The 14,769-nt window shown below is 37.9% G+C and overlaps 1 protein-coding gene across 4 annotated transcripts in view; it reads right to left on the reverse strand.

Moving 5' to 3' along the window:
* rap1gap2b (RAP1 GTPase activating protein 2b) overlaps nt 1–14,769 on the reverse strand; it is a 61,198-nt gene that overhangs the window by 42,185 nt on the left and 4,244 nt on the right. For 2 of the 4 annotated variants that reach the window (XM_067424779.1, XM_067424778.1), the window contains exon 2: nt 13,236–13,271. In XM_067424779.1, the coding sequence (XP_067280880.1) occupies nt 13,236–13,271 (36 nt within the window). Of the gene's footprint in view, nt 1–1,247; nt 1,401–13,235; nt 13,272–14,769 lie in introns of those variants that run through there. The other 2 variants (XM_067424781.1, XM_067424780.1) reach the window with 1 other exon arrangement.

The following is a 14,769-nucleotide window of genomic DNA, read 5'->3' on the forward strand; positions in this document are numbered from 1 at the left end:
CACACTGCACGTCGGACCCGCAATATTCCCGGAACATTGCCGGGTCGCCTTCTGTGTGAAAGCAACCACGTCCCGGAATTGATTACCGAATTGAACCCGGGTCGGGGAACTGGTAACATTGCGGGGTTCGATCCGGGACGAGCGCTGTGTGAACAAAAGCCAAAACTAATGCCGCAACGTGTACGTAGTTATCGTGCGACTCCTAGAGCTTGTTTTTTCAATATCACAACCCTGCAGTGCCAAAAGAGCTAGTCGGTGTTTTAAACGCAGAGAGTGTTCGTATACAAAATAAACTAAAATTAAACAAGCAGAAACGTGCGCAAACTGGACACAAGTCGAGACCACGGAGCTCCTTACTATCCGCACTGAAGCTGAGATCACTCGCCATTATACGTCACATCAGGATGTCATGTGTCAACTCGACCCGGGACCGTTACGTGTTGTTTGTATATATATACCTGCGTGTAATTACACCTGTAATTAATCTCTATAATTACATAATTACTCTGTTTTTGTCATTTATGTAAGTACATAGTATTTAAAGACATCTAATATAAAGTATGAGCTAAATTAATATCTAAAAATAGTTTTACTAAAAATTGTCTTCTCAAATGCATGCCATCAGACTAAGTAATTACCGTGAGCAACATTTTAAATCGTGCTAAATCAAACACATGCTATATTTTCTTTTCCTCATGGCTAGAGTGAGGAAGATGTTCCCGATTTGGATTCGCAGAGCAATGAGAACCAGAGCGTGTGACAAGCTTTACGGTGAGTAACGGATTATACTTTCATCACTGGAAACTGAGCTGAATGACACCCAAAGAAACAGCAGCAGCACTGAGCCACTTACTGAAACGGTCAGGATATGCTGTCAGCTTATGTAATACTTCCATAATCCTTCAAAAATGACTTGCATAGAATACTTCCTAACCTCCTCTCGTGCAATCAAAGCGGAGCCACACCATGTAAACATCGCCTACAGTGCTATGAATGGACATTTCAGTATTTTGAAATCACATTTTGAGCGGACCTCATAGACTCTATGCAAAACAAGACGCTAGAGTTTGCTCCAATACAAAAATATGAGATACACTCCTTTTATTCATTATATTCATCTAGTCAGTGTCAAAGATTTCTATGCTGCTAACTAACAAAAAATAACATAGAAACACTCAATTTTTTACGCTACATGCATCAAAAAGCATAAATATTCTAAATTATAGTCAAATGAGATTCTGACTCACCAGAGTCTCCGAGGCATTTTGAAGGTAATGTGAAGTTAATGCCAGTTCTAATCAACAGTTGAAATAATAGCCAGAACGAGAAGCACACACAAGCTAGAGATTGCACAACCGCACTCTTAGGGTTTAGATGCTCCACAAGTACAAAGCATTACACTTTATCATGAGAGAGAGGGAGAGGGAGAGGGAGAGAGAAAGAGAGAGATGGAGGTAGGGAGGGAAGGAGGGGGGGTTGAAATCCTCCCAGACACCCTAGTATCCCTTTCTGCTTTGTTCACTCATTTTGATTATGCGCCACACACACACACACACACACACAGATATGTCAGCAGGTTTAAGGAAGAAGGAAACAAATGGACTGATGTAACACACATTACACAAACCACCGTGAGCTTCTGAATAAATCATATGGCATCAAAAGTTGAACATTTAACATAATTTATATTTAATATGTGACTCTAATCAATACATTTTGAGCAAAACTAACATCAAGACACATGGACACAATAACAGACATTGTGACACCACAACCTCCTATCAGAGAGCAAATCAGACATGTCTGACATGCACGTCAAGCACTCATAGACTTACTTCATGTGTCAAATACACTTACGTGTGTCTGTATTAATATAACGACTGACAGGCATGTCAACACAGAGTTTCAAAAATAGGAAAGGAGAAAGCATCTCAACACTGAAAAAAATTAAACAGCTTAGTATTGCGGTGTGTATTAAAGGCCAGTATGAATAGCATATCTTTATGGTGCATTTTATTATATATATATATATATACACACACACACACACACAGGTCCTTCTCAAAAAATGAGCATATTGTGATAAGGTTCATTATTTTCCATAATGTAATGATAAAACTTAAACTTTCATATATTTTAGATTCATTGCACACCAACTGAAATATTTCAGGTCTTTTATTGTTTTGATACTGATGATTTTGGCATACAGCTCATGAAAACCCAAAATTCTCAAAAAATCTCAAAAAATTAGCATATTTCATCCGACCAATAAAAGAAAAGTGTTTTTAATACAAAAAAAGTCAACCTTCAAATAATTATGTTCAGTTATGCACTCAATACTTGGACAGGAATCCTTTTGCAGAAATGACTGCTTCAATGCGGCGTGGCATGGAGGCGATCAGCCTGTGGCACTGCTGAGGTGTTATGGAGGCCCAGGATGCTTCGATAGCGGCCTTAAGCTCATCCAGAGTGTTGGGTCTTGCGTCTCTCAACTTTCTCTTCACAATATCCCACAGATTCTCTATGGGGTTCAGGTCAGGAGAGTTGGCAGGCCAATTGAGCACAGTAATACCATGGTCAGTAAACCATTTACCAGTGGTTTTGGCACTGTGAGCAGGTGCCAGGTCTAAAGCTTTTCAGCAGATGGAAGCATGAAGTGCTCCAAAATCTCCTGATAGCTAGCTGCATTGACCCTACCCTTGATAAAACACAGTGGACCAACACCAGCAGCTGACATGGCACCCCAGACCCTCACTGACTGTGGGTACTTGACACTGGACTTCAGGCATTTGGGCATCTCCTTCTCCCCAGTCTTCCTCCAGACTCTGGCACCTTGACTTCCAAATGACATGCAAAATTTGCTTTCATCCGAAAAAAGTACTTTGGACCACTGAGCAAAAGTCCAGTGCCACTTCTCTGTAGCCCAAAAGTGGCTTGACCTGAGGAATGCGGCACCTGTAGCCCATTTCCTGCACACGCCTGTGCACGGTGACTCTGGATGTTTCTACTCCAGACTCAGTCCACTGCTTCCGCAGGTCCCCCAAGGTCTGGAATCAGTCCTTCTCCACAATCTTCCTCAGGGTCCGGTCACCTCTTCTCGTTGTGCAGCGTTTTTTGCCACACTTTTTCCTTCCCACAGACTTCCCACTGAGGTACCTTGATACAGCACTCTGGGAACAGCCTATTCATTCAGAAATTTCTTTCTGTGTCTTACCCTTTTGCTTGAGGGTGTCAATGATGGCCTTCTGGACAGCAGTCAGGTCGGCAGTCTTACCTATGATTGCGGTTTTGAGTAATGAACCAGGCTGGGAGTTTTTAAAAGCCTCAGGAATCTTTTGCAGGTGTTTAGAGTTAATTAGTTGATTCAGATGATTAGGTTAATAGCTCGTTTAGAGAACCTTTTCATGATATGCTAATTTTTTGAGATTTTGGAATTTTGGGTTTTCATGAGCTGTATGCCAAAATCATCAGTATTAAAACAATAAAAGACCTGAAATATTTCAGTTGGTGTGCAATGAATCTAAAATATGAAAGTTTAATTTTTATCATTAGATTATGTCAAATAATGACCTTTATCGCAATATGCTATTTTTTTTAGAAGGACCTGTAGTACCGGACAACAGTTTTATAATAAATGATAAATTAACAACAGCATTATTCAATTATATTATTTATAAAAGGATCTTATTGTAAGTATTTTTCTTTAGCTTTTTGTATTTTATATAATCTTTTATTTATAGTAATTTTTGAATTATTACATAAATATCAAACATGAAAATATGCTTTACTAAAAATTGTATTCTCAAATGCATGTATGCCATCAGAAAGATCTAGTGTGACTGACAGGCACGTCAAAACAAAGGTTCAAAAATACACGGATCATCCCTTAAAGACATGCTTAAGGGGGTAAAAGCAACTCTAACGATCCTGACACCATGTGTGACCTTCACATGTTGCCATGCATGTTACAATTCGATTCCAAATCAGAGCAAATGTAGCAAACAGCTTGTAAATGATTTCCTGATAAATAGTAAAACCTATTAATCAATGCCTCAACGCAAGGACGCAAATCTTGTTTTAGTTTTGTTTACTCATGGCTGGGGTGTTTTGCATAATTTTTTTATGAGGAAGAAATACATACTGGTTCTCTTGTCAGCTTATCATGCCTAAATAACACTCGCAAACAAGCTAACGCATGTGGTCTGCATTGCGTAAGCGCAAACTTCCCCATCTTGCCAGGTTTGATGTGTGAAACATATGTGTGTGTATGCAGACGAACGCTCGTCCACACCCTGCCAAGCCAGACTGAACAGTGGGTGATTGGTTAGATGTAGAGATCCCACCTGTTACCTCTCAACCTGGTTGCTATCATGATACAACACAATACATCTCAAAGTTAGTCAGCATCGCTGAAAATACCAGCACATGACATGACAGACCTCCATCCAACATTTTTAGTAGTGGTCTTTGTCATGGGATGCTCGTGCACTGGTTTTCCACAAGGCCTCTTAAAGCCACAATGTCATTTTTCGCTACTAGAGGTAGCTTAATATTAAAAACAAAGGTATAGCTTGATGTATGCCTTGATTTCGCTTTTATTATGCCGCAGACGACCGTTCCACACAGACCAGGTATAGTTGTAACACAGGGAGAGTTGTAACACTACCATTTCCATGAATCATGAATAATATAGAAGTCATATGACAGTTTCAGTTTCCTCTGGCTTCCTTTACGAACCCACATGGAGGTTTTCCAGCCTGTGTTGCTATCTCTCCTAAAGCTACAGCAGAAAACCAAATTCTGAGGTAAAAAAAAAAAAAAAAAAAAAAAACACGATCATATTTTGTTTAGTACTTCTACCGCTGTAAATAGTTTTAATTATATATATATATATATATAAAGTGCGTTATAAATTAAATCTATTATTATTAAAGTGTAGTTTCTCTAGTAAATGGATGGTGTATCAACCTGCTGCTAATTTCAAAGCAACATGCTAATACAGCTAGATAAACAATGGGTAAAAGTGGTGTGGTAACAACAACCATACAATTACAGACAAGTACATTTTGTGATTTTAATAATTCTGTGTTAATGTTAATTCACTCTTGCTCTATCATACACACATACACACGCACCCATATGAATGTGCACGTACAGACATGCAAAAACAAACGCACACGTGTGCATGCACAAACACATACAATATGCACATATACTCTCCATATTCACACATATTTTATTGTTGCAGCCATTCATTTAAAATAAGACTGTTGTTGTGGCATATCACTTGCAGAGGTGGAAAGAGTAACAAAATATTCTACTCAAGTAAAAGTACTGTTACTTCAATGAAATTTTACTTAAGTACAAGTAAAATTACTGGTCTAAAAATTTACTCAAGTAAAAGTAAAAAGTAGCTCATTTAAAATGTACTCAGAGTAAAAGTTACTTAGTTACTTTTTTACCAGTGGGGGTGGGGGACTCTCCCCTGTAGGGTTGTGATAGAATGAGATTTTCACGATATGACAACTATCTCAGAAAACATCAATTAAACATTTACTGTACCTATTATTAAATGATGGTTATTATCACTTGTTAAAATGATGTTAAATGAATGAAGAAGATTGGTCTTTTTTTATTTGGTTGAACAAATGCTTTATTATAACAAACTTAAAACCATTTGTTTATTTTGTTTATCAAAATTTCAATAAAACATGTCTAATAAACTAAATTCAATAAATTATTATGAATTAGATTAACAACTTATTTTTATCATTAATTCGTAAAAATGTTTAAGAATAATAGAGTCCATATGTAGTAGACGGAGCAGCTCATTCACAGAGAGAGAACAAGCAGATCAAATATTCATATAGCATTCAATGTTTAACGAGTAGAAATATAGTGTACATGGCCCCTTTAAGAGCTGCGCGCGCTCCCTGAAAACGAGTTCTGCATCTTGTGTATGTGCGCACTGAGTTTTGAGCTCCCATGTGTGGGGATTATTCTCTGTTTTTCTGTTGCTAACAGTCAGTTATTTTGATTTATTGAGTAATGCTGTGGACGGAAATGGAGTTTGTGATGAGAGTTCAGCAGGAAATAAAGCGCGATCTGTTTGACGTCAATCGCCTCCGTGTTTGCATCCACTCCAGATATATATAGTGAGCTATCCGCATTTTTCACCCGGACACAAGCGTTACAAATGTTGTGCTTTAATGTTCACAGACCATGTCGCGATTTGATTTATTTCTAAGGCCTACAGCTCTACATTCGAGTTTTTCGTTCATCCACCAGTTTGCGTGTATTACACCAAATCTACGTTATAATGTAAAGTTAATGTTCATGACTGGATTCCGGGATTCCCTCTGCGTCACAGAAATCAATCGGCCGTAAGTTATAAACATACCTTTATTTGCACAGAGGGATGTGTGCCCGAACATTTTCTATGTGTTTCTTCATTTGCATCCACATTTTGTGCAAATTTGATATCCTCCAGGACAACACCACATTATTTTTTTCTATATCCAAAGTATTTCCATACTAGCCAGGGGTTCACGACGGCGTTTTGCTTTCACCTGGGTCTGCGTCACTGACGTCTTGTTCGTCTCCATCTGATATTTGCGCGCATGTTCTCTCCCGCGCCCCGCGCCCTCTATTCAATATTAGTCATTTCCGGATCGCGGTCTTTTTCCTCCTCTCTTTGCATTAATGATTTATTTTTACTCAGTAACGGATGTGGTTTAAAATGTAGCGAAGTACAATACTTTAATCAAAATGTACTTAAGTAAAAGTAAAATTACAGATTTTTAAAACTACTTAAAAAAGTAGAAGTACACAGAAAAACTACTCAATTACAGTAACGCGAGTAAATGTAATTCGTTACTTTCCACCTCTGATCACTTGTGGTCCCCTTTTTGTTTTTGTGCATTTTGTCTACCTTTTACAACTTACCACAGTAGTCGGGTGGGTTGTAACAAAGGACCAATTTGTATTTGTCATCATCTCACAAAGTCTGTGATATAGCTGGAGAAATTTAAATTGTTGCCATTTGTAGTAGACAAATGCGGGTACTTTGACTAAAAGTTTCAGACATGTAGCTAAAAAAAAAAATTGTTACAACCATACCCGGTCTCCCCTAACACAGTGCTATTTTATCATTTTAAATACATTTGAGTGTGTTGAAAGTTGTTATAATGCTATTCTGTGTGTTTGCTCGACAGCTACTATGAGACACTTTTTGCATACTGCAGTAAGCTAGATTAATATTAGGTACGGTAAAACACATGAAATCAAATAATTCTCAGCTGTCTAATAAAACATAATATATTAAATCATCTTTGGTGTTTTCATGGTTTCAACAAAATAAAAATAAAATCGAGGGTCACACGGGTATAGTATCATTGATAGGCAACGAACGGACATGGCCTGTGTCCTGGTTAAAATTGCATCTTTTTTTGGATGTAAACACTCGTGTAGTCAACAATATATAACACTTTTCCAAAAATATTTTAATCCAAAAATCATACATATTGTGCCTTTAAAGATTTTTTTTTATAAACACATCTTGTTATACTGATTAAAACTCTCTTCACATCCTGATAGCAATCATTAATAAATAATTAAATATGAACATATATCCTCTGTGGAAATTTCAAGGCCAAATATTTTTCGACCAATCATTGCATGCGGTTAAAATGAGACGAGCCACTGAGCGCAGTAAACAAACAGCAGCCGGATTTTACAGTTTCTCCTGAACTAGAGCTGTTCAAGTCCTCAGACTCGGATTTATGCGTTTCTGTAAACACTATCAATGCTGAAATGAATCTGCAGCCGTCAGGTTGTACAAGTAAGAGCTCTGTAAATTGTTTATGTTCATTATTATTGTCCTCATAGACATGAGGTAGTTTAACGCTGTTTCTCGTGGTGCTTTGCAAACTCTGCTGTGTGCATTCATGTGTTTTGAAGGAGGTGAGGCTTTGGAGATGCTCTGAGTGGAGGGTGGGAAGTCATGCTTTCAGAGCTAACTTGCTATTGCTAGCCTCTCCGAAATTGCCTACCCTACCTTTAAAGGGACAGTTCGCCCAAATACGAAAATTCTGTCATCATTTACATTTACTTTAAGTTGTTCCACACCTGTATGAATTTCTTTCTTCTGCTGAACACAAATGAAGATATTTGGAAGAATGTCTGTAACCAAGCAGATCCTTTGTATTCAGCAGAAATTTATACTAGAGGTTGCACCGACTAGTTGACTGACATGCATTATAATGCACGCTTATTGTAGACGTAAGTTAATCACAGTTCTAAACTAATGCATGCTGCATTGTAACGCACACACATAGCACAGTCTAATTCTCTCAAGACCCATAAACGGCACTAAAGACATCGTTACAAAGCCCATCTCACTACAGTGGCTCTACAACAATTTTATGAAGAGATGAGAATAGTTTTTATGCACAAAAAACAACAACTAAATAATGACTTATATAGTGATGGGCCGATCAAAACAAAGCTTTGAACCGTTATGACTCAGAGTATAGATTCATGTTTCTGATTGCGCGTAAAATCGCCAAACTTCTGAAATCATGTGACTTTGGCGATCCAAACCGCTGATTCGATACAATGATTCATAACGGTTTTAAGCTTTGTACAGCCATTGTAGTGAGATGGACTTTTTAACGACATCTTTAGTGCCTTTTGTGGGTCTTGAGAGAGGAAATGACATTGGTGTCAATGAAGGCCTTTCTGAGCCATCGGATTTCAACAAAAATATCTTCATTTGTGTTTTGAAGATGAACGGCAGTCTTATGGGTGTTGAACTACATGAGGGTAAGTAATTAATAAATAAATTTTCATTTTTGGGTGACCTAACCCTTTAATGATGTCATCAGCGACTAGTCGACATCAACTTTAACAAAGAAATCGTTCAACCCCTAATTTATAAAGCTTTGGAACCACCTGACTGTGACTAAATGATGACAGATGTTTCATTTTTGATGGAACTATTCCTTTAACTAGCTTCCTAAAAGACCTCTGCAGTCAACCAGTTGCACAAGAAACAATAAGTTGTTTGACCAGTGTCAAATACAAAGCTTTTGCTGTTGAGCAGAATGGATATGATGGTCTTCCGTTCTAACCAGCATAAAACAAAATGAACCAGCCAGTCTAAGCTAATATATTTTATATGAATTAGAATCATCGCTATTGGATATTTAATTTTACATGCATTTTCGTTGCCTGGATGCCAGCCGAACTCAGCCCTGCCCACAACAGTCGGGCAGTTCTCAGAAAAAGAAAAAAAAAGGCATTTGGGCAGTAAAATGTGTGTTATTTTGGCAAGGTTGCTGGCTAAAATTTGCCTTCCTGGGTCTATATATCACATACCGGTAATCGAAGTCGCTTTAACCTGCGGACATGGAAAAAAAACCATGGGGTAAACCGCAGACTTGGCAACCTGTGCAGTCGCCGAACTCAGCCCTGCCCACAACATTCGGGCAGTTCTCAGAAAAAAAAAAAAAAAAGGCATTTGGGCAGTAAAATATGTGTTATTTTGGCAAGGTTGCTGGCTAAAATTTGCCTTCCTGGGTCTATATATCACATACCGGTAATCGAAGTCGCTTTAACCTGCGGACATGGAAAAAAAACCATGGGGTAAACCGCAGACTTGGCAACCTGTGCAGTCGCCGAACTCAGCCCTGCCCACAACATTCGGGCAGTTCTCAGAAAAAAAAAAAAAAAAGGCATTTGGGCAGTAAAATGTGTGTTATTTTGGCAAGGTTGCTGGCTAAAATTTGCCTTGCTGGGTCTATATATCACATACCGGTAATCGAAGTCGCTTTAACCTGCGGACATGGAAAAAAAACCATGGGGTAAACCGCAGACTTGGCAACCTGTGCAGTCGCCGAACTCAGCCCTGCCCACAACATTCGGGCAGTTCTCAGAAAAAGAAAAAAAAAGGCATTTGGGCAGTAAAATGTGTGTTATTTTGGCAAGGTTGCTGGCTAAAATTTGCCTTCCTGGGTCTATATATCACATACCGGTAATCGAAGTCGCTTTAACCTGCGGACATGGAAAAAAAACCATGGGGTAAACCGCAGACTTGGCAACCTGTGCAGTCGCCGAACTCAGCCCTGCCCACAACATTCGGGCAGTTCTCAGAAAAAAAAAAAAAAAAGGCATTTGGGCAGTAAAATATGTGTTATTTTGGCAAGGTTGCTGGCTAAAATTTGCCTTCCTGGGTCTATATATCACATACCGGTAATCGAAGTCGCTTTAACCTGCGGACATGGAAAAAAAACCATGGGGTAAACCGCAGACTTGGCAACCTGTGCAGTCGCCGAACTCAGCCCTGCCCACAACATTCGGGCAGTTCTCAGAAAAAAAAAAAAAAAAGGCATTTGGGCAGTAAAATGTGTGTTATTTTGGCAAGGTTGCTGGCTAAAATTTGCCTTCCTGGGTCTATATATCACATACCGGTAATCGAAGTCGCTTTAACCTGCGGACATGGAAAAAAAAACATGGGGTAAACCGCAGACTTGGCAACCTGTGCAGTCGAGTTCTGTTGACATTTGACAACTAACGTTATGCGTCGCTCCGTTGCTCTGATTGGTTGTAGGTCTATCCAATTGATATCTTTCCTGGTTCGATTGAAACACGCCACATAATTACAGCCCAATAGAGCAGTATCAGACTCATATTCTGACTAGAATTGAGTATGACTACGTCAGGCTAGCATTTCCCCCCAATATTTTTTTCATTTCAAACAATTGATTGTAGCTTTTAATGATTTTAACTATTTTGTTTTAAATAATTAAGTGATTAGACTGTTTAATTTAAACACTGGCTTTTTAATCAGTTGTATGCCATAACATGAAGCTAATTATAAAATAAAACTGTATAAACTGAACATTCTTTGAAATTAAGCATGTCTTCAATAATGAGTTGATTTTCGTTGTCACTGATCTGATTTTTGCAATGGTCATAATTACTAATCCAACTCATGAAGGAAACAATAATATTGGAATATTTAGTTTACTTTCCCACCCTCCATTCTGGCCGTTACAACATTGACTGTAAAGTACTACAATTACAATAATGAAGTTGCAGTAATTTGTGTCATTCTTCATTATGATTCAAAAAATTAGTCCTTTAGGGTTTGCTAATTCAGATCAATTATATAATACCAGAGGGTTTACAGACATTAAAAGACCCTAGTTTTCTCCTTGCCAGTGGGATATCTAAAAATAGATCTGTGGTTCACAAACATCCTTCAAACACTTATGAATACAATAGAAATATTAATGACCCTCGCCTTTCATCAATTCACCTCAAAGCAAACCAGAAATTGGCCCTGTGAAGGCAGATATCAGGCAGAACCGGATCATTTCCATGTGTATTGTCTGCAGTCACGACCCTATTCAGGGTTATGCAGTGATACTCTCAAGCTGAGTGAAGCTTCTTTCCACTCTGAACACTTTACCAAACCACTTCATCAGGGCCTTTCAGGACCTTAAAGCTGTTTGTGTGTGTGTGTGTGAGCATGTTAATGCTAGAGTTGCACGTGCACCCATGAATAATAAACTAAATCCTGTGAATGAGCGGATGGATGGTAAGCAGGTGGAGGACAAATGTGAAAATAATGAAATACCCTTCCATGGTGTTGGGTATTACCACTAAAGATCCTGCTGTTACTGAGGCAAATTGACCTGACATGACGAACCACAAATTGAGTGTATGTTAGAAACATGATGAGAATGAAAGTATTTAACATTGCTTGTGGAGGATGTCACAAATTTCAGGATGAAAAGTTGATGTTAAATTGAAGTAAATATGTATTAAAGTGAAAAACAAGTTCAAATGAATCGCATCAGTGCAAAAGGGTTAAAAAAACGACTTATGATTCTTTATGATTGTGATGCATCTTAGATACGATCTGATTAGACCAACAGTTAACCACAATCTAAACTATGTTCTTCAATATAACAAATAGTTATTTAGAGATTTTTACTTTAAATTAAATATTTATTTGAAAAGTTTACTCATGTTTTTTTATACGCCAAATTAAATGACTCATTTGCATCAGATCTTTTAAATGAATCAACCTAACTGAGTTGGTTAAAGGATTAGTTCTCTTTAAAATTAAAATGATCCTGTGATTTATCCACCCTCAAGCCATCTTAGGTGTATATGACTTTCTTCTTTCAGATTAACACAATCTTGGTTATAGTAATAAATATAATTTCGATTCCCAGCTTTATAATGGTGAATGGGGCCCACGGGTCTGGAGTGCATCCATCCATTATAAACATACTCAACATGGCTACAACGGGGGTTAAGAAAGGCCTTCTAAAGCAAAATCGATGTGTTTTTGTAAGAAAAATATCCATATTTAACACATTATAAAGTAAAATATCTAGAGTTTTGAACTGCGAGAGGCGTTGCACTCTCTTTCTAAGTTGAATACAAAATATATTACTTTATGAAGTTATAATTATGGATATTTTTCTTACAAAAACCCATCTATTCGCTTCAGAAGGCCTTTATAACCCACACAGACTCATGTGGAGTATGTTTATGATGGATAGATGCACTTTTTGAGCTTCAGACCCATGGTCCCCATTTCACTGCCATTATAAAGTTGGGAAGCTTCAGGATATTTCTTAAAATAACTCAGATTGTGTTCATCAGAAAGAAGAATGTCATATACACCTAGGATGACTTGAGGGAGAGTAAATCATAGGGTAATATTAAAGTAAACTATTCCTTTAATAATTAACCATCTGAATTTAAACAAGTCATTACCTTTGGTCATCTTCAGCTCGAAAAGAACCGAGAAGTAGTACTTTATATAATTCATGACTGGTGGTTCACAGTGTTTAAGGTACACGTTCACAAAAGTTTTGTTGAGAAAAACAAATTCAAAGAAAGACATTCCAGTGAATAAATGGGCCACTTTGATAAACAATAAAGGTTGATCTAAATCCTAAAAGGGGCCAAAAAGCATAGTTTATGTCAGCTGAAGGACAAAAAAGGGTAAAAGCCACAAACAGATGCTGCTTTTCGCACAGGAACTAAAGCATTTTGGTCACGCAAACCCATACACACGCTGCACTGCCTGCAGTTTTCTTCAAGCCTCTCGTTTACCTCCTCTCACGAAACAAATAAGAGGATACAGGGCTGTCAGGTTTAGTGGGAGATGGAGAAGATAGAGAGAGAGGGTCGGCGGTGCAGACAGTACTCACCGAGCTCGAAGGGCGCTAATGGTAGACTTGTCAACCCTGCATTTGAAGAGAAAAGACAAGAAAGCATTTAGGGTTTCTTGAAAGCATCAAGAAACAATCGTAGATGGCTGTAATTTGCTCAGCTTAACCTGTCAGGACGAAAGGATCAAAGAGGTTAAAAAAGGACATTTCTGTAATGTATCATCCCTGTCTGTTTTTATTTCTTGACACAGCTAGATGAGCATAATGCCAAATTAATGTTGACATGCAGGAAAGGTCACCCACCAGCACTGACTACCCATAATATCACATCAAAACATAACAGGGTTGACTCCGACTGTGTGGAAGGGTGTGGCGTTTATTTTTAACCAGCTTGTTTTTGATATTTCACACATTTGTTTGTCACACGTTTCATTTTATCATTAGAGTGAAGTTATAGTTTCATACTAGGACTTATCAGCTTTAAAGCATTTTCTGACTCACAAAGACATCCCTTATTTCAGTTTGTCATATATTCATATGAAAGGCATTGTCAAGATAAGCCATATTTTTTGTTGTAGATGAGTTAACAGAATATATCAGGTTTAATGCAAAATCAGTTTAATAAGTAATTTTCACTTACATTTTTTTCCCGTTTTAAAAAAAAAAAAAAATGCACTTATATTTACAGGGATGCATTTATAATGGCCAATCCATAAACATTAATATACTCACTGTTTCAACTCTAAAGCCACAATGTGTTTGTTAAGACGGTTTGTGTGTGAAGAAATCTAATGCTGCAAACCCTAAAATGATTGTAAAAATGTATACAATAGAAGAATTAATGTAAGTGACTCTTTTCTGTGTTTAAATGCTAACCCCATTTACTTCCATTGTAAGTGTTCCACTGTAACCTTGGAATTAGTTGAAATGACTTATTTTATTGTGTTGAACCTGGAGTATTCCTTTAATAGAGGCTATCTTTGACATTTCTAACCACGGGAGCGTTTATGTGCACCGGTGCGTGAGGGCACTGCTGTCCACTCCTGTTACTCTAAGTAACTGCAGATATTGTCTTATTTTCTTAATTATATCAGACTGATTCCCTAAAACACACAATGACAGGAAATGAAACATCCTATCCACTGAGATGATTTATTGAGACAAAGAGTTTGCCGCTTGGTATGACATTTTGCGAAGACATTCGTCCTTCTTACATTTTTACGGAGAACTTAAGTGTCCAAATACGAGCATATTGAGACTGTGGTAGCCGACAGACCCTCATTGTGTGCTCATGTGGTTCAAATGTCAATGCTATCAAGTAAAAAAAGACATTTCCAGCTGCTGAAGTGCATGCCTTAGAGCGTCAGATTCGGTTTATAAATGAATGTCAAAGTGAGGACTGAGTCAAAGTGTGTAACAGATGGAAAACGCAGAGCTGCATGAGCACGGTGTCTGTCTTTCTGGTGCCGTGAAGCAGAGCAGAAAATCCATCATCTCACTGTCCACTACAGCGAGGGAGCTTTCAGAGCTTAAATGTGCAAAAATCAGATTAAATGTGCATGTAAGTGTATCC

This window comes from Pseudorasbora parva, chromosome 18, assembly GCF_024679245.1.
Source record: "Pseudorasbora parva isolate DD20220531a chromosome 18, ASM2467924v1, whole genome shotgun sequence".
NCBI classification, from domain to species: domain Eukaryota; kingdom Metazoa; phylum Chordata; class Actinopteri; order Cypriniformes; family Gobionidae; genus Pseudorasbora; species Pseudorasbora parva.